At 72.3% G+C, this 25,668-nt stretch overlaps 1 protein-coding gene across 1 annotated transcript; it reads right to left on the bottom strand.

The window, feature by feature from the left end:
• Window positions 1-5,797: 5,797 nt before the first annotated feature.
• On the bottom strand, window positions 5,798-23,450 carry PACS2 (phosphofurin acidic cluster sorting protein 2; the record flags this gene model as incomplete). Its single annotated transcript, XM_084240595.1, has 25 exons — window positions 5,798-6,924; window positions 7,232-7,345; window positions 7,436-7,662; window positions 8,213-8,348; window positions 8,432-8,474; window positions 9,055-9,097; window positions 10,805-10,837; window positions 11,200-11,308; window positions 11,400-11,510; window positions 11,731-11,885; window positions 12,077-12,183; window positions 12,265-12,369; window positions 12,557-12,689; window positions 12,878-13,020; window positions 13,157-13,231; window positions 13,324-13,414; window positions 13,821-13,975; window positions 14,832-14,891; window positions 15,507-15,587; window positions 15,930-16,003; window positions 16,128-16,290; window positions 16,793-16,918; window positions 17,207-17,296; window positions 17,778-17,865; window positions 23,332-23,450. The coding sequence occupies 25 exons, from the start codon at window positions 23,448-23,450 to the stop codon at window positions 6,806-6,808; spliced, it is 2,700 nt and encodes an 899-aa protein (XP_084096721.1). The 3' UTR covers window positions 5,798-6,805.
• Between the last annotated feature and the right edge of the window lie 2,218 nt (window positions 23,451-25,668).

The raw sequence follows: 25,668 nt of genomic DNA, 5'->3' as shown, positions 1-25,668 counted from the left end.
GAGGAAGGGGCGGAGCCTCCGGCGGGGCGGGGCGGGGCTCCCCCCCCCCCGGGCCGTTACCCGCCGCGCGCCCCGCCCGCCCGCGCGCCCCGGCGCCCCGGCCCGCCGCCACGTGACCCCCGGCCCGCGGGGAGCCCGGGCGGCCCCCCCGACGCCGGGCGGCCCCCGCTCGCCCCCCGGGGCCCCCAAGGCCGGGGCGGGGTTCACACGGGGCGGCGCCGAGGCCGAGGCCGGCACCGCGCAGCTCCCGGAGCCCAGGCGCCCAGCGCCCAGCAAGGGGCATCGCCGGAGGCGGGAGCGGCGGGCCAGGCCCGGGCGTGGTGAGGGGTGCCCGCACCCTCCCGCCCCGCCGGATCCGGGCCCCTCGTCAGACCCCAGCAGCCCAGCCCTGGCCAGCCCGGTGGGGGTCGGCCACCTCCCCACGGCTCCTGCCGGCGGGGCCCGGGCGCACCCTGATGGGCAGGTCTGTGGCTGGAGGGGAGCCAGGTCCAGACGGGGGATGTCCCTGCGAGAGCAGGAGCCAGGAGAGGCCCAGGCCAGCACGCAGGTTGCCAGGGTGGACATCAGGGGTCTAGTGGGGAGGGCTGGGTGGACGCTGGGGACTGGGGGTGCCTGAGGAAGGCCGGGTGGCCAGAGGGTCTGGCGGGGAGCCAGGGGGGCACAGGGGACCTGGTGGGGGTCCGGGTGGACACAGGAGCAGGTCTGGCTGATGGTGCTGGGGCGGGGGAGCGGAGGGAGAAGGGGTGCCGTCACCCCAGGGGCGGAGGCTGGAGTCCTGCTCTCCTCATCTGGAAAGTGGCGTGGCAGCCCCTCCCAGCCACACCGACCCCAAAACAGAACCTGCCACCTGGACACGGGGGGCTGTGAAGAGGCTGCTTCTGGCTCGGACCCAGAAACAGGGTCCCAGAAACAGGGCCAGTGTCTGCGGACGTGAGGACCTGCCCCCACCCAGTGGGAGGGAGGCCCTAACCTGCCGGGGGCCGGGGTCAGTCTGCTGTCGTCCTTGGGGGCAGCAGAGGGCCAGTCCTCTGGGGAGGTCACAGCCAGGCTGCGGGGTCCCATGTCTCTGGGACCCACATCAGTCCCATAGGAAGCGGGGAGACACTCAGCAGCCGCCAGCCCTGCCCCTGGGGCCCAAGGCCTCCCCCCTCCCCCCAGAGCCTGGGTGAGCACGGCCCAGAGGACCCAGGCTGTCGGGGCAGCACAGAGTGACCCTGACCCCAGTTCAGCCCCAGGCCAGGGTGGGCACAGGCAGAGCAGCACAGCTGCGGAAACTGCAGGAAGCGGGGCCGTGGGTCAGAAGGTGGGGCCTGCCCGGGGCAGCGGGGGGTGGGGGTGTGTGTGTGGGGTGCTCTGACAGCAGCAGGGTTAGGGGCAGAGCAGTCGCGCCAGGGCCAGAGCAGGTGGGAAGGACAAGGTGTCCATCACGAGGAGCCCAGGCTGCTGGACAGAGCCAACATCAGAGCCTTGGGGTCCCTGTGGTCTGGGGGGTGATGTCATGGCCACTGGGGGTCTATGGGTGACCCCAGCTGGCCTGCAGAGGGCCCCCTAGGCAGGGGGGACCAGCGGACTGGGCGCCTGGCATGGACCCAGCTGGCCACGCTTCCTGCCCACAGGGTGAAGAGAGCTGGGCCGCGCAGGCCACTGTCAGGACAGGAGAGCCGCTCGGCCTCAGGCCCCGCAGGTTAGCACCGGCCTCTCCTGGGCCCTCAGTGCCGGGCAGCACAGCCTGCCCGCCTGCTTCTTGGGGGCCAGGCTGACCCCTGGGCTTCAGCTGCCAGTGCCAAGCAGTGTTCAGGGCTCCCCACTCCTGCACTTCAGGGCTGCCACAGCACCTGTCCAGAGAAGGCCCCGAGGGCCAGGCCCTGGGGGGGGGGGCAAGGGCTATGCGGACGCCCAGCTGCAGGGCACCTGCGCCAACACCATGGCCTGCAGCCCAGGAGAGGCCTGGGCAGAGCCCCGGCTGCAGGAGAGGACAACTGGGGTGCTCAGAAGCCTCGGGGACAGAGGCCACAGCACGCGTCACTGCTGTCTCAACTGTGACGCTCAGCACACCCCTCCCTGACCCTCCATCAGGGGCCTGGGGGAGCCACGCCCTTCAACCTGCTCAGGCCAGGCCCATCCAGGGTCCGTCGAAAGGGCCGGGCTCCATGGCTGGGAAAGCTTCCTGGAGGACAGGGGACATGGAACAGGCGGAGTCAGGGCGCCCCGCCAGCGGCAGGGGGGTGGCAGCATCTCAGAAGCCAGCTCCGGGACATGGGGGGCAGGACAGAGGGGACAAGGGTCAAGCAGGCCTGTCCCATCTCCAGCTTTGAGGACAGCACATACCTCGCTCCATCCCTTCCTTCCCAGCTGCCCTCCACCTGGGTCTCCCCAAACCACTGGTACCCTCCTGCCCACCCCTCACCCCAACAAAGCCCCCCCCCCCGGGGCGCCCAGGACAGTTACAGCGGTTCCTGCTGCTGCCTGGCCCTCTGCCCGCACCGCCATCTGTCCCACGAGTCACCGGGCTGCCTGCCTGTGCGGCCACGGCCGCCCTCCCCCAGAAGCCCTCAGACGTGGCCAGCCCGCAGTGCCACCGGTGTCCCAGGCTGGCTGTGCGGGTCCTGAGGCCAACCCCACACCCCAGAGGCACCTGCGTCGTCAGCCCCGGCACCCCCAACGCCAGGCTCCCCATTGTGGTCAGGCTGGCGGGGCGGGCGCTGTCCCGGGCAGAGGCGGCCTGGGACGACAGGAGGCAGGCACCAGACCTCCTCCCACCTGTGTTCGCACCTGCGGGCCGGCCCTGCCGGGGCCCGAGAAGGGGCAGGAGCCTGGGCCTGGGGTCCCCCCGGCACCCCAAGGAAAGGCACTGGAGACACATGTAGGAGGGTGGAGGCGGCAGGGCCTCCGTGGTCATCTTGTGCCAGAAGGGCGCGCTGCGGGCCAGGAAGGCGCGGAAGGCATTGCTGGGCCTGCCGGGCCCAAGCGGGTGGGGGAGGAGCAGGTCCTGGCCCACGTCCTGGGCCACCAGCCGAGCCACCAGCTGCTGGATGTCCTGTGGGAGACGGGGGTGGGGGCGTGGGGGTGGGGTCAGGCCTGGGGCCTGCGGAGCTGGGGGCCGGCCTCCCCCGCCCGCTGCCCACCGCACCGCCAGGCCGGATCCCTGCGTCTCGCCGCTGCCTAGCAGGGCCAGCTGCCGGCGCTCCTCGATGCTGAGGCTCCAGTGGCGCCGTGGGCTCCTGCTGTGGGGGGCCTCACACACCTGCGGGGGGCAGGGCGTCGGGCATGCGACACACGGGGGCCTCTTCCCTTCCCTCCACGCCAAGCACCTTTCAGCAGCCGTTCTGGCCAGGCAGGGGCCTCTGGGAAGACCCGTGCCCCCGGACGGTCCTCCCGCAGGCAGGTTTGTGTCTGGCCACCTGCTGGCCAGCCCGTGCCCGTCCCTCTGTGTCTCGCTCTGTCTGTGTCGGGCAGCCAGGGGCCTGGGGTCTCCTTCAGGAAGGGGCACCACCCCCCATGGTTTGCATCCCCCTGCTGACCACAGCTGCCTGCTATTCAGTCCTGACAGGCCCAAGCCACCAGGGCCAGGTGGGGGCATTCACGGCCCCTCCTGTCCTCCCCTGGGCTCAAGCTGCTCCCAGGTCCTCCCGGGGCCTGGGGGCTTCAGGCCCCGCTGGCCAGCCTTGTTCTCTGCCACCTTCCCAGCATCAGACCCCAGGGGCACCCCGGGCCAGGCCAGGCCTCGCTCCTGGATGGGGGCTCCCGCCCCTTACCTTGCTTCTCACGGCAGTGCCCGCGTCCAGAGCCCTCTTGTTCCTTCCTCCCCTAAAACCCTCCCTGTGCACCATGATGACACATGTGTAATGGGCACCTGGGCCACGTCTAGGGCCGGCTTGGGGCAGGAGGTGACACCCAGGACTCTCCTCAGCTTGTGGAGGGGCCACCCTCTGCTCCCCTCGCTGCGGCCTGCCTGGCCCTCCAGGGACCTGGCAGGCCCAGGTGCATCCCCATGTGTGGCCCGGATGACCGCGGCTGCCGCCCGCGTCCCCTGTGAGCCAGGCCATGGCGCTGGCCTCTGCCGGACGCCGACTACACTGCAGTGGACATGGCCGCGGTGTCTTGCCCTGCCCCTGCCGTGGCCCAGGTGGGCACCTTCTGCAGGGCGGTGCCAGGCAGCCCCCACATGGGCGGCAGGAGCCCCGCCGGACGCCCCGGGCCTCGGCCGCCCGCCCGATCAGGCTCTCTGGTGCTTCACCTGTCCACTCCCATCTCAAGGGATGAGAAACGTGGGGGCAGGTGCTGGGTGGCCAAGGCTGCCCCGCACCCTCTGCCCAGCGAGGGTGCCCTGGACAGTGGGTCCCTCCTGCTGGCCTGTCTCCCGTCCTCCTGTTCTCTATCCTCCAGTACTTCCCTCTGGCCTTTCTAGGGGCCTAGAGGGTGCAGCACCTGGGTCAGCCCCTCCCGGGGGGGGGCTGCTGCCCACAGGCCCCGAGAGGGCATCCCCCAACCCTGGCCCCCAGCAGTGGGCGGCTCCTCTGGGAGCAAGCTCCCCACTGCCCCTGTGGGGGAGGCTCGGGTGAGGCCAGAAGGGAAGGGAAAAGGCAGAGGGTGGGGCAGCTCTGGCATGGCCAGGGGCCACCACGGACAGTGCTGTGAAGAGTTCCGTGTGGAAGGGGCTCTGGGGGGCTCAATGGAGGGACCCTCAGGGCAGTCAGAGAGGGCAGCTAACTGGTGCCAGGCTCGGGGGAGCACAGGAAGGGACCCCACTTGGGCAGGGGTGCGGGCCAGTGGCGGGCTAGAGAGGGCTCCCGCCGGGCGCTCAGTGGCAGAGCCTCTTGGGACCATCTGGCCAGTCCTGCCGCCACCCCCACGTGACGCTGGCCCGGCCCTGCTGTGGGCAGCTCTCCCTCCGGCCGCCCAGGACAGGGACCCCGCAGGAGCCAGCAGGTGCTGGCGCGAGGCGCGAGGCCGGAGGGGGCGTCCCACCAAGGCCCTCCAGGTCCTGGGGTGTGCCCAGCCCCGCCTGCTGCCCGCCAGGCCCGCCCCTGCCCCACTCTACCCAGCAGCCCTCCCAGAGCCAGCCCTGGGTCCCGGGGCGGAGGGCCGGCCCCCGGGCTTACCCAGTCCTGGGTCAGCGGCCCTGTCGGGCTGGCGCGCACGGAGGCCCGCGCCCCGGCCGGCTCGGCCCCCCAGGGGGCCTGCAGCTCTGGCTGCCTCCCGCGGGGCGCCCCGCCGCTGTCCACACCCCGGCCCGCGGGCTGCGGTCGGTCCCCCTGGGGGCCGGTCCCCGAGGCCGCCTCTGTCCCCCTGGCTCGCCGGGGCGCTGCAGCGAGGGGCGGCGGGGCAGAGCCCGCGGCGCCCGCAGAGTGAGCTTTGAGGGTGCGCCCCATGGGGCTGAGTCCTCCGCCCCGCCTTCCCGCGGGGACTCCCGGCCCTGCCCGCCCGCGCCGGGCCCGCCTCGCGGCTGCGGCCCGGCGCGTCGCCCGCCGCCCCTGTGACCTCAGCTTGACGCCGCGGGCCACGCCCCGGGCCGGCCCCGCGCAGCCCGGCCCCGGCGCCCCGCTCGGCGGGGTTCCGGCCTGGGGGTGGCGGCGGCGGGCGGGGCGCGTGACGCGGGCCGAGCGCGGCGCTTCCGCTTCCGCTTCCGGCCGCGCCGCGCCTGCGCTCTGGCCGCCGCGGCCCGCGCTTGGCGGGGTCTCGGCCGGCGGGCGCCCCGTGGCCCCCGCGCGCCCCGGCCCGGGCCCGGCCCCGCGGCGCGCGCCCCGGGGCGCCGGAGAAAGCACACGACAGGGGCGCCGAGAGGCTCCTCCAGATTTATTAGCGTCGCGCCAGCACCGTCGAATAACCCACGTGCCACCCCGTGGCGGGCGGGCCCGGCGCGTCCCTCTGCTCCGGCGGGCAGCGCTGGCCGCGGGGCCGCCTGGCCTCCGGCCGTGCCTCGGCTGCGGCCACTCGAGCCCGGGCAGCCCCCGCCGTCCTGCGCCGAGCGGCCCGCGCGCCGCGTCCAGGGGCACCGGGTGGGCTCGGCCTCCGCAGGAAGCCCCGGCAGGTGCGGCGCGCGGGGCTGGCCACGGCCGGGCCTTCCCGCGCGGCCCCTGCAGGAGCCCGGGGCTGGTGGTGGAAGCAAGGCGGGGACACCACGTGCGTCCCGGGATGGGCAGCGCCCCGGTCCCCTGGGGTCCAGCACCGGTGGGGGGGGCTCCAGCCAGCAATCTGCAGCCACGTGGCCCAAGTCCTGTGGTCCAACCTGCCGGGCCCCCCAGACCCGCACCTGCCTGGGGAGGGGGTGCGGGGGGTGCAGGGGTCGCGGGGCAGATGGCCAGGCGGCAACGTCCAGGTGGCCGTGGGGAGACCAGGCTGGAGTCGGAAGGGGGCCTCCTGGGGTGCGGGGTTCCCAAGGGCCAGGGCCCTGGGCCCAGCCCCGGCAGCGGAGGCCCTGGCCGGCCGGCGGGGGGCGTGGCACGTACTTGGCGGCAACACATCTGCCCGCAAGGCTGGAGTTTATTGGGAGGAGGAGGGGGTGCTGGGGCCTGAAGAAGGGGGCGCGGCCCTGTGCCTGCCACCAGCACCCCCAGGAAGCACGCTGGCGTCGAGGAGGGGCTGGCTGTGAAGGTGAGGGCTCCCTTCTTGCTGGGGCGCTGGGGTCCAGAGGCGCCAACATACCATCCTCCCCTGGCGGCTGCCTGCCAGGCCCGTGCCAGTGAGCACAGGGCCCGGGCGCCCAGCGGGAGCCTGCAGGCACGCGAGCCGGTCTCAGGGCCAAGGCGGCGTCCCGTGGTGGCGCTGCCCACGGGGCGCAGCGGGCCTGGCCCAGCGCAGGCGGCTAGCAGGCGGGCTTGGGATGCCCAAAGACACAGATGGGGAAGTGCCTGACGTGGGATGACCACTGGGCGGCCAGCTGGAAGAACTTCACGTCGTTCCACTCCACGCCATCGATGAGGACTGCAGGGACAAGGTCGCTGATGGGGGCCCGGGTGCGGAGCCAGCCCAGCCGCCGGACAGGGCTCCCTGCTGCCCTGGTCACCCCTGGGGCAGGCAGCTGGGCTCGCCCACACCCACCTCACCCCCAAGGCGCCTGCAGGCGTAATTTCAAACCCCTCACTTAAAGCAGAAGCCCGGAGGGAGCTGGCCAGGGCCGGGAGGCCTGACTAAGGCCTCTGAGAGGAAGCGCCTTGGTTCTGGTGCCAGGGAGGCCGAGGCTAGAAGGGGTCCCTGGGGCCTGGGTGGGACCCACGGGCAGGCGGCTCACCCCGCAGCATGGTCTGCTGCTGCCTGGCCGTGCAGATGAGCCGGCTGATGCCCTCGACACGCTGGCTTTTGGGCTCCGTGTCCTTGTCCTTGGTCTTCTTGGGCAGAAACATGACTAGGAGGGAAGGGCAGGGCTGCCCCTGTGCCTCTGCAGCCGGGCCAGGGCGGGCGCACCTCCCGTGGGGCCGACAGCCCCCCACCTCACCCTTCTTATTCTTCTCCTTGGTGACCACAGTCATGGACATGGTGGGCGTGGCCGCAGCCTCGCCACTGCTGGGCAGCCTGCTGACCTGGAGAGACCGGAAGGTGCACTTGAGCGTGTTCTTGGCGGCTGGCAGGTCCCTCCTCTCGGAGTCCCGTCTCCTGTCCGCGGGCTGGGCGGCGACCCAGTAGTCCACCTGTAGCCCCATCAGCTCGGCGCCGATGCCCTGGCTGTGAAGCAGATGGGCCTCGCTCTCTGGCCTCTGGCGTCCCCAGCTTCAGGCCCCCCAGGTCCCTAGGATGCCCGACTGGGGCCCTGGCGTCATCGCCACACAGGGTCACCCGGAGCACCCTGGCCAGCCTCCCACCTGTTCCCCCAGTCGTCCCCTTGAGTCTGCAGGGCCAAGGTCAGTGGCCTGACCGCTGGGCCTGCAACAGGGCAGCCATGACCCCCGACCTCTAAGGTGGGGCGACTCCCCAGTGGCCCCAGCCCCTCTGTCCACACTCAGCTTCCAGCTGGCTGTGCCTCATCCCCCACTGTCTACACTGTCTACATGGTGGCAGTGGGGGGGACACTAGGCCCCTGGGTTAGTCTCTGGTGCCCTCCCTCTGTGGGCCCCAGTGCCAGCGAGCCAGGGCCCAGCCCTACTCCCCAAGCCTGCCCTGGGCCTACGCCCCGGCCCGGGCCTGAGGCCATGCTCTGAGCAGTCGCGGCTGGGTGTCCTGCGGGGGCTGGGCCGTCAGAGGGGTCAGGCTAGAACCCACTCACGAGGACAATCACCTGGGGGAGGACAGGCCTCCGCTGACTGACGGGGAGGAGGGTGGGGTGGGGGAGGCCTCCTTGGCCGCAGGCGACGAGGACGGAGGGGTGGACGAGAGCGCGCAGGGGCCTGAGGGGGCCGCATCGTCCGAGTCACCTTTGGAGAGAAGACAGGAGCACGTGACCCCACGCTCTGCCCAGGGCCGTGGGCGTCCCTCCCCGGGCAGGAGGACAGCTCACCTGAGGTGGCCGAGGAGGGTTCCACTATCCCAACCTTCACTACCTGCAAAGCAGGGGCGCTGGCTAGGGGCACTGGGGTGTCCCCAGGCCCGCCCCCGTGCCAGATGCGCCAGACCCTTCGTGCAGCTGAGCAGAGCTCAGAAGGGCCACCCTGGCATGTGTCATGGTCACCCTGTGTCCAGGGGACAGCAGTGCCCAGAGGGGCCATAGTTACTGAAGGCCCCTGGCCAGGCTTGGCCAGCCGGTGCTCCGGGCACCCATGGCCATTGGCAGGAAAGGCTCCTGTTCTCCGTGGCTGAGCCTCACAGGCCTCAGGCTCTGGCCCTCGGACAGCTACCCACCAACAGCCTGTGTGGTGGCCAACTCCAGGGCCAGAGGCCAGGATGCAGGTGTAGAAACCCTGCCCGCCAAGGGAGGACCTCGGCCCACAGCAGCTAGGCTGGCTGGCACACGTGGGCCCAGGGCCTCACCACCCCTGTTGTAGCCGCCTCTGCAAGAGGCCAAGCCAGGGACAGAGGGGGCCCCAGCATGGGGCAGCCCCGCCTGGAGGTTCCCAAGCACCCAAGTCTGCACAGGAGGAGGATTCTGGAGGGTGCTGCAGCGGCGGCTGCCCAGGCACTCACCCCGACGAAGGGGACGAACTTCTGGGAGGACTCCTCGTCGGGGCTGGGAAGAGAGCAGACACCACAACCCCGTGTGGGTGCCCTCTTGTGGCCAGGGCCCAGCAGGCCCTCCCCCATGCTGTACCCTGGCCAGCACCTGGGCCTGCAGGGCCCTCCCAGTGAGACCTGCAGGACAAATGCAAGCCTGTGCCAGCGGCCACGAGGTGGGGACACCTGAGGGCTGGCCAGTGGGGCCATGCCATGTCCTGCAGTGCCCTCCAGCAATGGGCTGAGGTGCCCCAGCAGGCTACAGTGCCCACTGCCAGTAGCCGCCCAGGCCCACTGGAGAGCTGGACTGCCCAGGGCTGGGTGAGGGGCCACCACCATCCTGCCTGCAGTGCACCCGTGCTCAGTCAGGAGCAGATGGGCGGGTGCGCAACTGGCCTCTGGCGGTGGCCTGGGCTCCAGGCCCTCTCTGGCGGCTCCACTCTGGCCTGCGTCCTGACCAGGCCCTCATGGCAGGAGAGCATGGGGCTGCCCAGAGGTGCACCTGGTGCCCAGCAGGCTCAGTGCTCCAGGCAGGAGGCGCTGCACCTCCACCAAAGACACAGTTGACACCTCCCAGGATGGTCCCATGCCTGAGGTGGATGGGAGGGGCCCCCAGGGCAAGCGGCTGCCCACCCTCTGCTCCCCAGCCCTGTGTGTGCAGTTGGAGGCGGGCACCCACTGCACACCCGGGCCCTGCCCTGGCGGTCACCCCAGACCCTCCCCACGAGCAGCAGAGGCAGCACCCCGGCTGGGATGCCTGAGGAGGCAGCGCAGCCAGACAAGCCTCGGCCATGCAGACACGTCCAGCCAGGCCGTGCGGGGGGTGAGGGTGGGGGGGGGTGGGGAGTGGCGCAGCCAGCACACGTGATCCTTGGTGGGCTGCGCATGGTGGTGGCCACATGCAGGCCATCTGCTGACCCGCTCACTGGACGCGCAGCTGGCACAGGGCTGTGGTGGTCGCTAGCACAGGAGGGTCTGCACACAGCCAGGGCTGACCCGCGTGCCCCCCACCACCCCGAACCAGTGTGACCCACATCGTGGGGTACAGAAGTGCTGGGGCCCTGCCTGTGGCTTAGAGCACCGAGCACTGACACAGAAGGCCGGTGGCGAGCAGGGGCCGGGCAGGCGTGCAGGGGCGGGCGGGGCGCTCAGGGGAGGCGCCGGGGGCAGGGCCTCACTGGTCTTTATGTCTGCCAAGGCTGGTTTAGCAGGAGGCTTGTGGAGTTCAGAGGCTCCCCTGCCCCAGGTCCAGCAGGGCAGTGAATGGATTTCACACACACACCTTGGGAGTTTTTCCCACAGAGCAAGTAGCCGGAGGCCCAGGGGCCCAGAGTGGAGACCCGGGGGCAGGGCCACCTGCGTTTGGCTATAAACACGAACGTCTCCCTCGGGGTGCAAAGCCTCTGGCCCCCAGGGGCCTCCAGCCCAGTGGCCTGCCGGGCAGCCCCAGCATGAACTGGGGACAAAGTCCACGTGCTGGCCACGGCCACCCTAGGCAGCAGCTCACAACGGGCGACACGCTGAGCCTCAGTGGGTGGGGCAGGTGGCCTTGGAGCGGGGGGGGGGGGTGCGGGGGTGTGTGGTGGGGTGCAGGGGCAGGGCCCCTCCAGCCCCTCTGGCAGCCGGCTGGCTCCCAGGAGAGCCCAGGGGACAGGGCCTGGCTCAGGGGTCACTGCTAAACAGCCTCAAAGACCAGCGTGGGGGCAGGCCCAGACAGCAGTACCTGAGAGCAAAGTCAAAGTGAAAGTTCTTTTTCCTTTCAGGAAGCCGCCAAGAGAGAAGACAAACGCGTTATGGGGGGCTCAGTGGCTCCCCTTGGGAAGGGGCTCCGGAGGGCTCCGCGCCCGGGCGGGGTCAGGAGGGCCCCACGGCACCGCCCGGGCCTCTGCTCAACTGTCTTGGCCGTTTGGGGAAGATGCCCGCGTCCCTCAGAAAGGGGCCAGAGCCTGTGCCGGGCCGGGGCCTCGGCCCTCTGAACCACGAGGCCCGCAGTCCCAGGGGTGGGTCCAGAGGCCCCAGCAGCCCCACCTCAGCCCCGAGAGCAGTGGATGCCAGACTCCCAGAGCCTGTCTGAGGGACCTGGGGGCTGGGGCTGGAGGCCACGGGGCGCCCAGGTACCTCTTCTGCTTGTAAGTCAGCATGGCCTCGGCGATGGGCAGCTGGTGGGCGCAGTTGGCCCCCGAGATGTACTGTGTGATCCGCGCCACGATGTCAGGGGTGTCCTGCACTGCAGGGTGGGGCGGGCGGGTGGGCAGGGGCTGGCCACCTGCTGCCTGCCCCCCGCTCCCCACCCGCCCCCAGCTGGCACCCGGCCTCACCTGTGCTCTGGGCGCCCAGCCTGTTGAACAGGTCCCGCCAGGCCAGGTCCTGGAAGAAGTCATTGTAGCGGTCGTCCACAGAGCCCAGGTACCGGGCCACCGGGTGGGAGCCTGCGGTCAGGGCGAAGGGTCAGCCATGGGCCCATGCCAGAACTGCCCCTCGCTGCTGCCGGCCACTTCACAAGAGGCGGCCCTGTCCTGTCTGCTGTGGGGGACGGCCAGGCCCGGCTGGAGGCCCTGGTGGCAGCGGAGGCGCCGGTCCCCACCCAACAATGCCACGGGCCTCCCTGCCCTTGTGGGGCGGCCGACAAGCGCGGACCTGCAGCCTCACCCAGCGGAATAACCAGGAAGCGCATGTAGCCGAGCCAGTCGGGGGTCTTGTGGGTCAGCTGCTCCACGAATAGCCGCAGCACGGCGCTGAGGTAATGCTGGGCGCCGGCCACCGCGATCTTGACCGGCGTGGGTGGCTGGGAGTTGCAGTTGCAGCTGGGTCCAGGCGGGGCGGGAGAGACGGGGCCTCAGAGGCGTCAGCTCCCCATGCAGGTTCTCCCGCACGGGCGACCCCACAGCCAAGCCCGCCGGGAGGCCTCCAGATTGCCCGAGCAGCTGGGGACGGGGAGGGGGCAAGGGACCGCCCCCCATGATGGAGGCGTGTGGGGGCGTGTGGGGGGACTCACTATCTCTGGATGCGGGAGACAATGGTGCTGAAGGCGGCCTGCACGTCAGCCCCCGAGCAGGTGCCCACCACGGGCAGCGCGTGCCGCTGCAGCACATCGGACAGGAACTGCAGAGGACGCCGTGAGCCACAGCCTGCCCCGCCCCTGCCCACACCCACCGGGGGGGGGGGGGAGAGGGGACCCAGCACCTGCCCCTGCCAGTCTGAGGTGTTGACCAGGATGACGTTCTCAGGGAGCCGGTCGTCGGACACTAGGATGTGGTTCAGCTGGTCGTACACGGTCTTCCGGGGGATCTGCAGACACGGCCGGCCCATCCATGGGGGGCCCCCAGCCCGGCCGGGGCCCTGGGGGATGGGGGGCCCCAGCGATGGGCCGGGCTGGCGGCTCCCCAACCTCGTCCAGCAAGCCTGGGACCGGGCCGGCCAGGTCCTCAGGCGCGGGACACCGCCACCGTCTCTGCCCGCAGCCCTGCGACCTCACCTGCAGTGGGCTGCGCGTGTCCGGGCAGCGCTCGTTGTCCAGGCTGTTGGCCCGCTCGCTCTGCGGCCGGGCCGGCTGCCGCTCCTTCAGGGAGGTGCTCCGACCCCGGCGGCCGGCCGGCTTCCCCTCGGCCCTGGCCAGAATCTCGGTCAGGGCCCTGAGGTGCAGCGCTCCTGGCCGGGCTCGCTGGGCATCCAGGGCGCCGCCCCAGCCCCGCCCACTGCAGCCAGCCACACGGGGTCCAGAGGACGCTCCTGGTCACAGGCCTGGCTGGGCAGGCACCCCATGGGCTTGGCCTCCCCCCGAGGGTGGCAACCTCACCTGTTGGAAGGGATAACCAGCGACTCGGTCTTGGTGATGCGCCCACTGGGTGGCAGCCGCTCGGAGAACACGTCCAGGGGGCAGCTGTCCGCCTCCGGGCTGTCCTCGGATGGCGCGGGCTGCTCCCCTGGGGCCGGGGAGCTCTGCTGGACAGGGACAGCCCGTGGCATGCACGCCCGCTGGGGCCCCTGTGCCCACCAAGCACTGGCGAGCCCCCAGGGCAGACTGAGGGTTTCGGGCCACTGCGGGTCTGTGCCCAGGAGCCCCCGCGCCTCTTACGTTGGCTGCAGGGTCAGGGGTGGTGTCGCTCGGCGGCCGGCCCACCGGGGTCCGTGGCTTCTCGGGCGCGTCGGCCTGCGGGGTGAGGCGGGGCGGGGTGAGGCTGACACCCCTTGGTTGGGGCTCGGGCTGGAGAACACCGCGAGGGTAGTGGGCATGCGGCTCACTGGGCTCGGGGGCTCCTTCTGGCTCCGGGCACTGTGGAGGCTGCCGATCTCCGTCTGCGAGCTGGAGTGCGACAGGCCCTCAAAGTATGGCCTGTGGAAGAGGACAGCGGTCAGACTCCACCCTAGGGTGGCCACCAGCCCAGCAAGACTGGCCCCTCGCAAGGCATAGGGAGCTGCATCTGAGCCCCAGTGAGAGCTCCCAGCTGCACCCTGAGGTGCCGGGGTCTCAGGGAGGGTACGGTCCACCACGGGGAGCTGTGGGGGCAGCTCGGGGGCCCACAGACTCTGGACGTCTAAGCAGAAGACAGTGGGTCAGGGCATCACCGCAGGGCCGAGGAAGGCCAGGGGAGCGTGGCCAGCCACCGCTGCAGGGATGTGGAGCCCCGAGGGCCACTGACCTGCTCCCAAGGGCCACGTGGGGGGGAGCCCCGCCAGCCCTGACCCCCTCGCCTCGCCCCACCCCGCCAGCCCAAGGTCCCCCGCCCGGCTGGGCCCACCTGAGCTTTGGCTTGGGGGTGCTGAGGACACTGTCATCGTCCTCCATATCAGGGCCACTGTCACTGGGGTCCATGTCCAGTGTGTCGTACAGAAGGTCCAGGTCCTCCTCCACCTCGGGGACATGCTCTGCGGGGTCCTGCTCCGAGTCCAGCACCTGGCCGAGCACAGTCCGTGAGGGGCCGGGCCGCCGTCAACACTGCCCGCCAACCTGGACCTCGCGGCCCCAGCCCAGCAGCCCATACTTGCGCCCAGCGCCTTCCACACCACCCAGCTGATTGTTGCCCATGCCTGGCCTGGCGGACGGGGCTGCCACGGTCAGCAGCCCAGTGCGATGGTGCCGTCCGGCTGCGGCACAGAGGAGCTGTGCTGTGACTGGTGTCCCCAGCTGGCGGGAAACACCTGGCAGCTGTCCTCACAGCATGTGCCAGCCCCGTGGACGGGCTGCAGCCTAGCAACACCCAGTGGCGTCCCCTGCAGGCCCCGAGTGGTCTCCTCTGGAGACCTCTGCCCTCCCGCCAGCCATGAGGGTGCCCTCCTGCCCAACGTCTTGGCCCAATCTGGGAGCCACTGCGGGGAGGCCACAGGGTCCTGCACACCCATCCTTGGTTCCCCCCACAACACTCTGTAGGCCCAGCTGCTTCCAGCACCACTGGCCGAAGAACCCTTCTCCCTGGAGTGGACCTGGGCCCTCCACCAGCTGTCCACCGTCCTGGTTGGAGATTTTATAGCAAGTTTGGGATGCAGGCAGCAGGGCTCCCACCCCGGGGCCAGCAGGCAGTGCCCAGGCCCTGCCCACACATGGCCAAGCCATTTTGGAAAGGACCAGCCACGCGGGGCTGCATGCAGGGGCCGGTAGGCGCGGATCACAAGCCCCGGGGAGAGTATGGGTGCTGCAGTCCATCCCAGACCTGATGGGTGGGGCTCACTCAGGGGCACCCCTCGACACTGCCTCCCACGCACTCTGGGGTGCAGCCTAGCTGCCCTGACACACCTGCGCGCCTGGGCCTCACCTCATCAGACACCTTGAACCTCCGCAGCAGGGCCACCACCTTCTGCTTGAAGTTCTGCTGCTGCAACACAGGCTGGCGAGTGGGCACCCCGCGTCCCTGCAGCTGCCCCGCCCCGCCCCGCCCCGCCCCGCCCTTGTGAACCAGGCAGGCGTGCACACCAGGCCCACAGAAACCTCCCCCGCCCCAGGGCATGGGGTAGCAGCTCAGCTCTGGCCACTGGCCACAGAGCAAGGCGGTGCCTCCCAGCACCCAGGATCCACACCTCCCTCTGGAAAAACCGGACACTAGCCCCAAGTGGACACACATGTGTGGGGGCCCTGGGCCTGACTGAGAGCCACAGCCCCAATTGCAGGGCAGCTGGGCATGGGCCCCTGTCCAGGCCCCTGGCAGTGGACACACAGTGGGCTTACAGCTGACAGCCCTTGCCTGCCCCAGGGGCCACGGTGCCAGTGGGCTGGACAGAAGCGGGCCCCACCTGGGCACCCGGGCTCCCTGGACGAGGCAGCAGCTGCCTGCCCGCCCACCACCCCAGACCTGGCAGCCCCGTCGCCGGCCAGCCCCGCTCTGGGAGATGACGGCCAGGGCAGGCGCGGAGCCCGCTGTATCTGGGGGAGCCCAGGCCTATGTCCAGCCCCGCCCGCCCGCCCCAGGGTTAGTAAAACCAGCAGCACCGACCCTGGTCATAGACGTCGTTCTTACTAGCGAGCGCCGCTGCTTCCCCGGCTTCCCCACCTCAAAGTCGTCCTCGTCCAGCTCCTGGTGGACACACGCCTGAGGCCACGCAGGCCCCCGCCCCTCCTCCAGTGCCCCAACCTGACCACAGCCCCCCCCAAACGCACCTTCACTCCCCAGTCCAACCCTCCTCCCCAGCACCCCCACCCGGCCACAGCCCCCCACCTCCTCCCTGCCCCCATGTGGCCAGCCACGGCCCTCTGTCCCAGCCCCCCACCCCGCCATGCCACGGCTCCCCTCCTGGGGCCAGCTCTGGAGCATCGTCCTGGTGCCCAGGGAGGCCGCTGACGCACCCCAGGGCCCCGGGGCCCCAGGGCCTGCCAGCTCGCTGCGCCCCGCCCTGCAGCGGCCCCGCCCGGCGGCTACCTGGCCCTGTGCAGCGTCGTCGCTGGCTTCCTGCTCTGAGGAGAAGCTCTCGTCCTCCTCCTCGGAGTAGTTGTCTGCGGGGAGACACGGAAGGGGCAGGCCCCAAGGTTCCGGACGGCGTCTGGGCAACAGGCCACGGCCCCGCCCACCCTGGGTCCTCACTGCCCCCGCAGATGTGGCTGGGTGGGCAGGCGTCACCTGTGGCCTTGGCCTTGGGGCCAGCCTGCATGGTACTGTCCTCATGGTCGATGGGCTGGCTGGATAGGGAGAAGATCCAGACCTCGGCCACCCTGGCAGCCGCTTCCTTGCCGTCACTGCACAGGCCCAGCACCCGGCCACCCTCAGGGGGGTGCTGCAGCACCTGGGGGCAGGGGCGGCTCTAGGGGCACCAAGCACCTCACCTCCCCGCCCCACCAGAGAGTGCAACCGGGCAGCAGCCCCTGTGGGTGACCAGGACTGTCCCGAGAGTGGGACACCAGCTGCCTGCCAGAGGCCCTGGAGCCGGGTCCAAGGATTAGCTTTTAGTCACGAAAGAAAATAAAGCTCTTAGGGGAGGCACGGCCTGCACCCCGCTCCAGGAGCAGCGCGGAAGGGCCAGCAGGCGGCGCCAGGCCAGTGCATAGGCCACAGCCCAGATTGCGCCTGCAACTGGGCACACGGAGGCCACACAGGGGCACAAGCACGCCCAGACGTGGAGGCAGCAAAGGGGAGGGGAGGGGCACAGTTGTTCTGGAAGCAGCCAGCTGGGCACCCAGCCTCGGGGGGCAGGGTCCTCCCCTGCCCAGACAGCCCGCTCTGGCCATGGACACAGCGGGGCAGCGAGGGCTGGTCCGGCCCGAAGGGAGCCTGCAGGTGCAGCCCACCTCAGCCATGTTGATGGAGCCGGCCGCCAAAGTTTTGTAGCCCAGGATGGTCCGGTTCTTGTAACGCTTCCGGCGCTGGAGCATGACCTGCAGCCTGTTGCCTTCCCTCTTCAGGAAGTGGGGGTACTATGGGCAAAGGAATCTGTCCCGGCGGGCTGCAGGGGCCGGCCCCTCCCGCCCAAGCACCGCCCGCCGGAGCCCACCCCGAGCCTGAGCTGCTGTGTGCGGAGGGCAGCGGGGAGTAAACGGGCAGCGACTCTGAGAAGGACAGAGGCTGAGCTCGACACCGGCTTCTAAAGCAGGCAGAGGCAGCGGTGGCAAGTCCAGGGCCCAGCGTACTTGGGAGCCGGCCAGGCCCGCAGCCCACCGGGGCTTGGGCCGCTGCCGACCGTCCCAGTGGGCGGAGAGGCCCACCTGCAGCGAGAAGGTCAGGGCCAGGTCCGTCTCCACGTGTCCACTGGGGGGCAGCACGATCTCATGGGACCGAAGCACACGCTTGGAGCCCTGGAGGAACGGGGCAGGTGCCTGGCACGGGGGACCAGGCAGAGTGCGGCGGAGAGCGGAGTGTGGCCCCCGAGGCGCAGGCCATAGGGAGGGGGCCCGGGCGGGGGCGGGGGCGGGCAGCGCAGGAGGTGGCCCTGGCAGGAACACAGCCTGAAGGCCGAGTGCTGGTGGCCACAGGGTCACAGGGTGGTGGAGGTGGGGCGGGGACGCTCGTGGGACGGCGGCCTGCAAAATGCAGGCTGGGCCCAGGGCCACGGCGGCAGGGGAAACGGGCCGCGCAGCAGCCCCAGAGACCACTGTGGACTACCCAACAGATTGGGGCCCTCCCCAGGGGGCTCCCCTGGAACCCACAGACCCTATAATCCCATGGGGGTGCTGGCAGGAGAGGAGGGCCCCTCTGCGCTTAGGGCCCAGCTCCGCCAGAGTGTCGGGGCAGTGCCCACCCTGTCCCCCGGCCCCAGGGAAGCCCAGTGAGGCCGACCTGCATCTTGACGGCGATCACCACGGAGATGAGCTCTTTCTCCAGCCCCTTAAAGACCACCAGCTTCTTCAGGGTCAGACTGCACAGCCTGCAGGATGGGGGCGCTCAGCCGGGCCCTCCGCCCGCCCTCCGCCCCCCGGGCCTCGCCAGGCCCCTCGGCCCCCACCCCTCCTGCTTAGAAGTCATGGACAGGAGAGCACGTGGCCCAGGGAAGACCGGGGGGGACACACAGCTCAGGACGCAGGTGCTGGTGCCCGCTGTGCGTGGTCAGTTGGACCCAGGCCCCAACTGGCCCCACGGAAGGGGCCATGCCTCATTCCCAGTACAGCTGGAGCTCCCTGTGGAGAAGGGCCTGGGCCCCGGGCAGAGCACAGAGGCCCCGACGGCCGGGGCGCCAGCACGTCCCGCAGGCGGGGCAGGCCCGTGGGTGCACTGACCGCCGCAGCCCCACCTGCCCACACAGTCAGTCCTGAGCTCCAATCCGCTCCAGTCCTGAGTTGGGGCCGGCCTGTCTGCCTCTTGGGGCGCTGGCCTCTCCACGCCAGGACCCAGTCACCCTCCAGGCACTGCGAGAGCCAGAGAGCCACGCTCAGGCCAAAGCAGGTGCACCCACCTTAGAGGAGAAATATGGGGGGCTCGGCCCTCCCCAGAGACACAAACCCCCAGTGGAAGACGCCCCAGGGGAGCTGGTGCAGGGCCGTGAGGGGTGGGCGCGGGGGGCAGCGGCTGGGGACCAGCATCACCCGGGCGCCCCCCGCCCCCTCCGCCCGGCATCAGTGCCCGTCCTACGGGCAGAGTCGCCTCACGGGAAGACCTGACGGCCCACCAGTCTCAGGGCAGACCCGGGACGCAGGGCCCGGCTGGCCGTCGCTGACCGCGCAGGGCCGCAGGCAGTGTCGCCTCCACTCCAGCCGCCGGGAGGTGCCTGGGGGTCCCTCCAGGTAGGAACACCCCTGCCCGGGATGGGTCAACAGCTGGACATGACAGGAGTGGAGGCGCATGGGCCAGCAGAGGGGAGGAGGCCGCGGAGCCGCCCGACAAAGGGCCAGTGTCCGCGCGCCAAGGGGACAAAGGGGCACAGAAGCGCGGCCAGAAGACAAGCAGGCTGCACGGGGGGCGGGGGGCCCACTGTCCAGCGCACCCGTACTGGGGACGCCCACGTGCCTCCGGCATCTCCGGCCGCCCGTCAGGGTGCGTCCGCCCTGGCGCTCGGGCCACAACAGCCATGCAGGCCTCTGTAGGGTGGCTCTGGGGGGCTGCTGGCCTGCTGGCTCGGGGTCCCGCGGGGGCAGGACAGGGTCCCGTGGGCAGAGGCAGTCCAGACACCTGGGGAGGCCAGGCAGGCAGGGGTGCCGGTCCCTTGGGGGAGGGGTGGGAGCAGCGGCCAGGTCCCTGGCCCCGCCCAGCTTTCTCAGGTGTCCAGGCCTCGTAGGGACACGGCGGCTTCCTGCTGGTCAGGGGGAAGGTCAGCGCCGCCGCCTCAGTGTCCCTGCCGCACTCCTCCCAGGCCAAGGGCAGCGGGCTCGTGGGGCCCCACAGAGGCCGCGGCCCTGCCACACGCCCAGAGCCCAATGCCGGGAAGGCGGCCTTGACCTCGACCCTGGCGCCCCGAGGGGACAGGCCGCCCGGGAAGAGGTGCGGGGCGGCCCCGCCCTCCATCCCGCCGTGTTTGGGGGCGAGCGAGTCGGTGACTCTCGTTCTCGGGTTGAAAACAGGGCGCTAAGAGAAGGCAGCAAAGAAACGCCATCCGCCCAGGACACTGCTGGGGGCGCGGGGGGCAGGGCACAGGGCCAGGAAGGAGCGGGCAGGGCTGCTGGCACGGCTGGGGCATCGCGCCCCGGCCCCGCACTGTCGGGCAAGCAGGGCAGGGAGGCTCGGGGTGTCTGCAGGAGGCTGCGGGGTCAGGCCTGCCCACGGCCTCCCTCGTGGGGCCCTGGTCCTGGCTGAGAATGGGCAGTGCAGGCGGCCGCTGCTCTCGAGACCAGAGTCCCTGTGTCCCCCTGGGAGGGGCCAGGGCTGGCACTGCGGGGACACTGCCCGGGAGCCTGCTGTCGAGGCTGCTCCAGCCCCCCAGGTCACCGTGGGGGCGCAGGGCCCCGGGGACCCCTCTCCTATAGGGCAACAGAGCCACGTGCGCCAGCTCACAGGCCATAGCCTGAAGGCGGTCGCGCAGCATGGAAGGCTGCCAGGCCCGGGCAGCACCAGCGCAGACTGTGAGGGGCCCAGCCGAGCCCCTGGGGGCTCATGGCCAGAGATCCTACTCTGGGCCCACCTGCCCGGGCCAGGCTGGTGTCCTGGATGCCCAAGGGCGCCTCAGCCACGCCTGAGGAGGGGCGGGTGGGGGCAAGGAGCGCCGGCCCCTGGGCGTCCAGCACAGCCCACCAGGCCATGGTCCCTGGACAGGGGACGGGCCCCCGACAGCAGTCCCCACGCCCTCCCCCATGGCCTCCCTGTCACCGCCCCCCAGGACCCAGGCCGAGCCTGTGCCCAAGCCCCACACCTGCCCGCTCCTCCTGGGCAGCTGCACCTGCCCACACACGCAGGCTGTTCAGGCAGCGGCACAGATATGCCCCCCACCAAGACACCGCCCACCCCTGCTGGTCCCTGCCAACCCTGACCCCAACCCCCGCCTTGCCCATGCCTGGTCCTGCCCAGCCCCAGCTCAGCCTCAACCCAGCACACAGGGCACCCCAGCACATGAGACACCCCAACATCCCAACATCGCATGGGGGCACCTCAGCATGCAGGGACACCCCAGCACGGAGAGCACCCCAGCACATGGGGCACCCCAGAACACAGGGGGGCACCCCAGCATGCAGGGACACCCCAGCACGGAGGGCACCCGCACTGCTGAGGCCGGAGGTGCGACGGGAGGGAGAGCTCGCGGCCAAGGCAGACGGCCAAGGCCCGAACAGAGCCCGAGGACAGTGGGCACCAGGCTGCGGGCAGAAAGCCCCTACCGGGCTGCAGCAGCCTGCCCGCGAGCCCAGCCGCAGACAGGAGTGCGCCTCAGCCCGGCAGGGAGGCCGGCAGCAGCTGCCACGCTGGGTAGGGTGCACCTAGCCCACGTCCAGGGAGGCACGGCTGCCTGACGCCGGGGACGGGAGGACGCCCAGAGGCCAGGCAGGCCGGGGGCCCCCAGGAGCCACTGCTGGGGGTCGGGAGGGCCGCCCCAACCACGGGGGACCGGGCCGCCAGCAGCTGAGAGGCCCGTGCGCAGCCACCAGGGTGCCCTGGCCACCAGGCAGGCTGACCGCAGCCCCCCGGGAGCTGGAGGAGGCCCAGCCGGGGCGGGGGTGCAAGGGCGTCCGCCCATGGGGAGAAGAGACGCCTGCGCTCACCTAAACCCCAAGGCGGCACCACAGCCCCAGAGCGAGGAAAGGGGAGGGGCGGCCCTCGGAGAGCTGGGAGGCCTGAGGGGCCCCGGGGCAGACCCCAGCAGTCATAACCAGGGGTCTCGGGGCTCCCAGACCCCGCAGACGGCTGCGGGACAGATGGACGCCAGGGACATGGTGGCTGAGGACGCCGCGTCAGCAGGAGCAGGCAGGTGCCCAGGGAGCACGACAGGGCCACGTGGGTGTCCTCGGCCAGCGCCATAGGCCATCCTGCTCCCTGGCCTGCTGCAGGGGGGCCGGGGCCTGCCAGGCACCTACCTCCCGTGGCTGATGGGGGTGTGGGGAGGGCACCCCAGATGCACAGTAGAACTTGCAGGGGCTGGCCACGAGAAGGCGCTGAGGGCAGCTGACTAGAGAGCAGACTAGTTGGTCCTCTCAGGGGACCCTTGCTGCCTTCTGGGGGCCATGTCCACCATGGGAAGCGAGAGCACATGTGCCCCGCGCTGGCCTGTGGCCCCAGCACTCTGGACGTGGCGGCCACACAGAACAGCACCTGCCCCCCGCCACTGGGTCACAGGCCCCAGCGCCCGCCACCGGGGAGCGGGGACAGCCCGGAGTGGCCCGAGTAGCGTGTCTGCCCCAGGACACTCAGAGGCTGAAGACCTCACAGCCCCAAGTGACCAAGACCCGCAGTTGGGGGTTCAGCAGGGTCAGGTGGTGACCGGTCCGGGGGGGCACAAAGCTGAGCCCTCGTGCTCAGAGCCACCTGCACAGGCCCGAGGGGGCGGAAGCCCGCAGCGCTGCCAAGGAGCCCGGAGGCCAAAGGCAGGTGGGCGGCCTGGGGGATGGCCTGGTGGCACAGACCACACAGGAGGGCAGAGGAGGGCGGGGCGTGGAGGAAGAGGGCACCCGGGGTCAGATGGGGGAGCGAGAGCTGCGGGCAGAGCGCGGGCAGGGCCTCAGGATGGGCAGCACAGATGGCCGGAGGCCAGGCCCGCGGGCCGCAGACCAGGCAAGCGGGGCTGCCCGTGGTGGGGCGGCACAGGGCACGCGGCAGGGGCCGCACGGGGGGCGCACTGCGGGCACCCGGCCCCTTCACGCCCCGGCCCCCACGGAGAGGCAAAGCCAAGGACCCGAGGGCAGCACCAGGCGGGGCGCGTCGCCCTCACCCCCAAACGCTTCTGTGGAGCCCCGGCCGGCCGCTCCCCGCGGGGCTCACAAGGCCCCTGCGCCAGCCCGGCCGCCTCCCGCCGGCGCCGCCGCAGCCGGGGCGCAGGGCGGGGGCCCAGGGCCGGGGCGCAGGGCCGGGCCGCGGGCGGGCGCGGGGCGGCCCGGAGGGGAGGGGGGGGGGGCGGGCGCCCCCACAGCCGGGCAGGCGGAGGAGGGTCGGGGCGCCGCTCGGGCCGGGAGGAGGCGGCGGGGCTGGGGGCGCAGCGTCCCCCGCGAGGGCCCCGCAGAGGCCGGGCCGCCCCTGGACCGGACCCCAGGGAGCGCGTCTCCCGCCCGCGCGCGCGGGGCCGGCGGGCCGGGAACAAAGCGGCCGCTCCCGGCCCCGGACGCGCGGGCGGCGGGTCGGGCGGGCGAGAGCCGCGCCCGGGACGCCCGCATCGCCGGGCCCGACGCGCGGGGCCGGCGTCCGCGGGGCTCAGCCGGGAGCGCGGCCTCAGGTGCGGCGCGCGCAGGTGGAGGGCGGGGCGGGGGCGCGGGGCCGGGGAGGGGGGCGGGGGGCGCGGACCGCGGGGCCGGGGGGCGCGGGGCCGGGGAGGGCGCGGGGCCGGGGAGGGCGGGGCCGGGGGGCGCGGGGCCGGGGGGCGCGGGGCCGGGGAGGGCGCGGGGCCGAGGAGGGCGGGGCCGGGGAGGGCGCGGGGCCGGGGGGCGCGGGGCCGGGGAGGGGGGCGGGGGGCGCGGACCGCGGGGCCGGGGGGCGCGGGGCCGGGGAGGGCGCGGGGCCGGGGAGGGCGCGGGGCCGAGGAGGGCGGGGCCGGGGAGGGCGCGGGGCCGGGGGGCGCGGGGCCGGGGAGGGGGGCGGGGGGCGCGGACCGCGGGGCCGGGGGGCGCGGGGCCGGGGGGCGCGGGGCCGGGGAGGGCGCGGGGCCGAGGAGGGCGGGGCCGGGGAGGGCGCGGGGCCGGGGGGCGCGGGGCCGGGGGGCGGGGGGGGCGCGGACCGGGGAGGGCGGGGCCGGGGGGCCGCGGGCCGGGGGCGGGGGCGGGGCGCGTACCTGGGCACGCAGCTGGGGCTGGCGCCGTCCACCTCCCAGGCGGCGAACAGGTTCATGGGCACCGGCGTGTCGAGCACGCCGGGCGCGCCGGCGAGGCCCGGGCGGCCCCGCTCGGCCATGGCGCCCGCCCGCCGCTCCCTCGGCGGCCTGGGCGGCGGCGGCGGGGCGCGCGGAGGGCGGCGGCGCGGTCACATGGCGGCCGGGCGGCGGCGGGGACGGGCCGGGCCGGCGTCGGACGGGCCCGCGGGCGGCGACAAGCTGCGGCCGCCCCGCCCCGCCCGCGCGCGCCCGCGCGCGCGCCGCCGCGCCGGCGCCGCCAATTGGCTGAGCGGGACGCGGGCGCGCGGCCTCCGGCCCAATCGCAGCCCGCGCAGCGCCCGCCGGAAGTGAGGGGACGCGCGCCCCCCCGCCGGCCCCGCCCTCCGGCCCGCGGGAGCGCGCCTGCGCCCGGCCCCGCCCCGCGCGAGCGCCCCCGGCGCTGACTCCGGGGAGCCGCGCGCCCCGCCCCCACCGCCCCGCCCCCGCGCGGACCCTCGGCCCTCGCCGACCCTGCGCCCCCGCTGCCCTGCCACCCCCCAAACCGCCTGTCCCCGCGGTGGGCGCCTCGTCCTGCCCCGCCGCCTGCGGCGCCCCCGCCGTGGAGGCAGAGCCCCGCCGCGCTGGGAGGCTGGACAGCTGGACGCGCCGACCCCGCAGGGGCCGCAGCCCAGCCGGGCTCCTTCCTGGCGGCGGGTCTGGGGCCCAGGCAGGCTCCGCCCAGTCCCCCGGGCCCTCTTGCTGCCCAGCCTCCTGGCTCAGCAGTGCCACTTTGCCAGCCTCCCCCCTACATGAGAGCCAGGCAGGGCACGTCCCCAAGCCCCCAGCTCACGGGGAACTTGGGGACCCACTGGGCCGCAGCTGGGGCTCAGAAAGGCCCTGAGAAAAGACATCTGGGAGTGGGGCCCATGCAGGACCCCTCGCTGCCTTTGGCAGGCTCTGGGGCCCAGAGCTGCCCAGCGGGAAGGCTCTCCTGCCCCTGCTGGGTCCGCGCGGCGGCCTCTGCAGGCTCCACTGCGTTGGGTCACAGGTCCCCCTGCCACCCACTCTGTTCCCTGGCCCTGGGGCTTTCCTCCCAGCACCCCAAAGTGAGTGCTCCTGGGTGGGAGGGGCCTCCAGCTGCAGCGGGGTGCAGCTGCAAACAGCTGCCTCTGCTGGGAGCCAGTCCCGATGTGGAGAACAAGGGGGCTGTGTCCCTGCCGTTCCCACCCCAGGGGCCGGGCCTGTGTGTCCCGGCCAGCACAGCGCCCGCTGCCCAGCCGGGCCTCACAGGCGGGGCTGGGCTCAGAGAGGGGGCCCTGGGGGGGGGGCAGGCTCCACTGGTGCTGGAGCCGACTGGCACCGGCCGCTTGGCCTCAGTGTAGGGCCGGGAGGGCACAGCTGCAGTCCCGCGGATGGGCTGCCGTGGCCACCCAGGAGAGGCTGGGGCCAGCACGTGTGGGCCACACTGTGGGAGAGTCGCCTCCCAGGCCGGCCTGGAGCCCCGCACATGCCCGGCAGCCCCATCCCAGGCGGGACATGGCAGGAAACTGAGGCAAAGGAGCCGCCACCAGGGGGAGGGCAGGCCAGGCCTCTGGGCTCCTCATGGCTGAAGGGTGCGTGGCCAGGCAGGGCTGCCCTCTCGGTGCACCCTGGGCTCCCTGGATATGGGGAACAGGGGAGGATCCCGGGAGCTGGGGGGATGGCCACCCAAAGCACCGGCTGGGCCAACCCCTTGCATCAGCCCTTTGAAGGCTACTGGGTGGCTCCCTCAGGGACCTGCCCCACGCTAGAATCTTTTTTTTTTTTTAAAGATTTATTTTATATATTTATACAAGCACTGGGTACAGTCAGAAGCGCGGGAGGGTGAGAGGATTCACCAGAGCCAGAGCGGGGAGCAGAACAGGCAGAAGGACCGAAGCACACTGCTGAGGGGAGCAGCGGGCGGCAGGAGAGGTCTGCGCGCCATGCGGGACCCTCCTCCGGTGGCCGGGGAGCAGCCGGGGGTTGAACTGGCGCTGCAGAGGCTGCCGGGCAGGTTCGCAGCCCAGCGCTCAACCGCTGTGCCACCGGGGAGGCCCCCACGCTAGAATCTTGAGGTCCATCTGAAGTTCAGCCAGGAGGCCCTGAGGAGTGTCACTGGCCAGGGGGCCCAGGTGAGCCTCTTGCACCACCCTGGTGAGCAGTGACAGGGGCCGGCTGGGTCCTGCCTCTGCCCTGCCAGCTCCCGGCGGGCTGGACACGCGTGGGCGGCTGACCCTGACCAGCAGGCCCCGGAGGGAGTGTGAGTGGTCGCTGGCCGGGACACCCAGGCGGAGATGG

Source organism: Talpa europaea, assembly GCF_964194135.1.
Source record: "Talpa europaea genome assembly, chromosome: 8".
NCBI lineage: Eukaryota > Metazoa > Chordata > Mammalia > Eulipotyphla > Talpidae > Talpa > Talpa europaea.
This window is presented reverse-complemented; position numbering and strand designations above follow the sequence as displayed.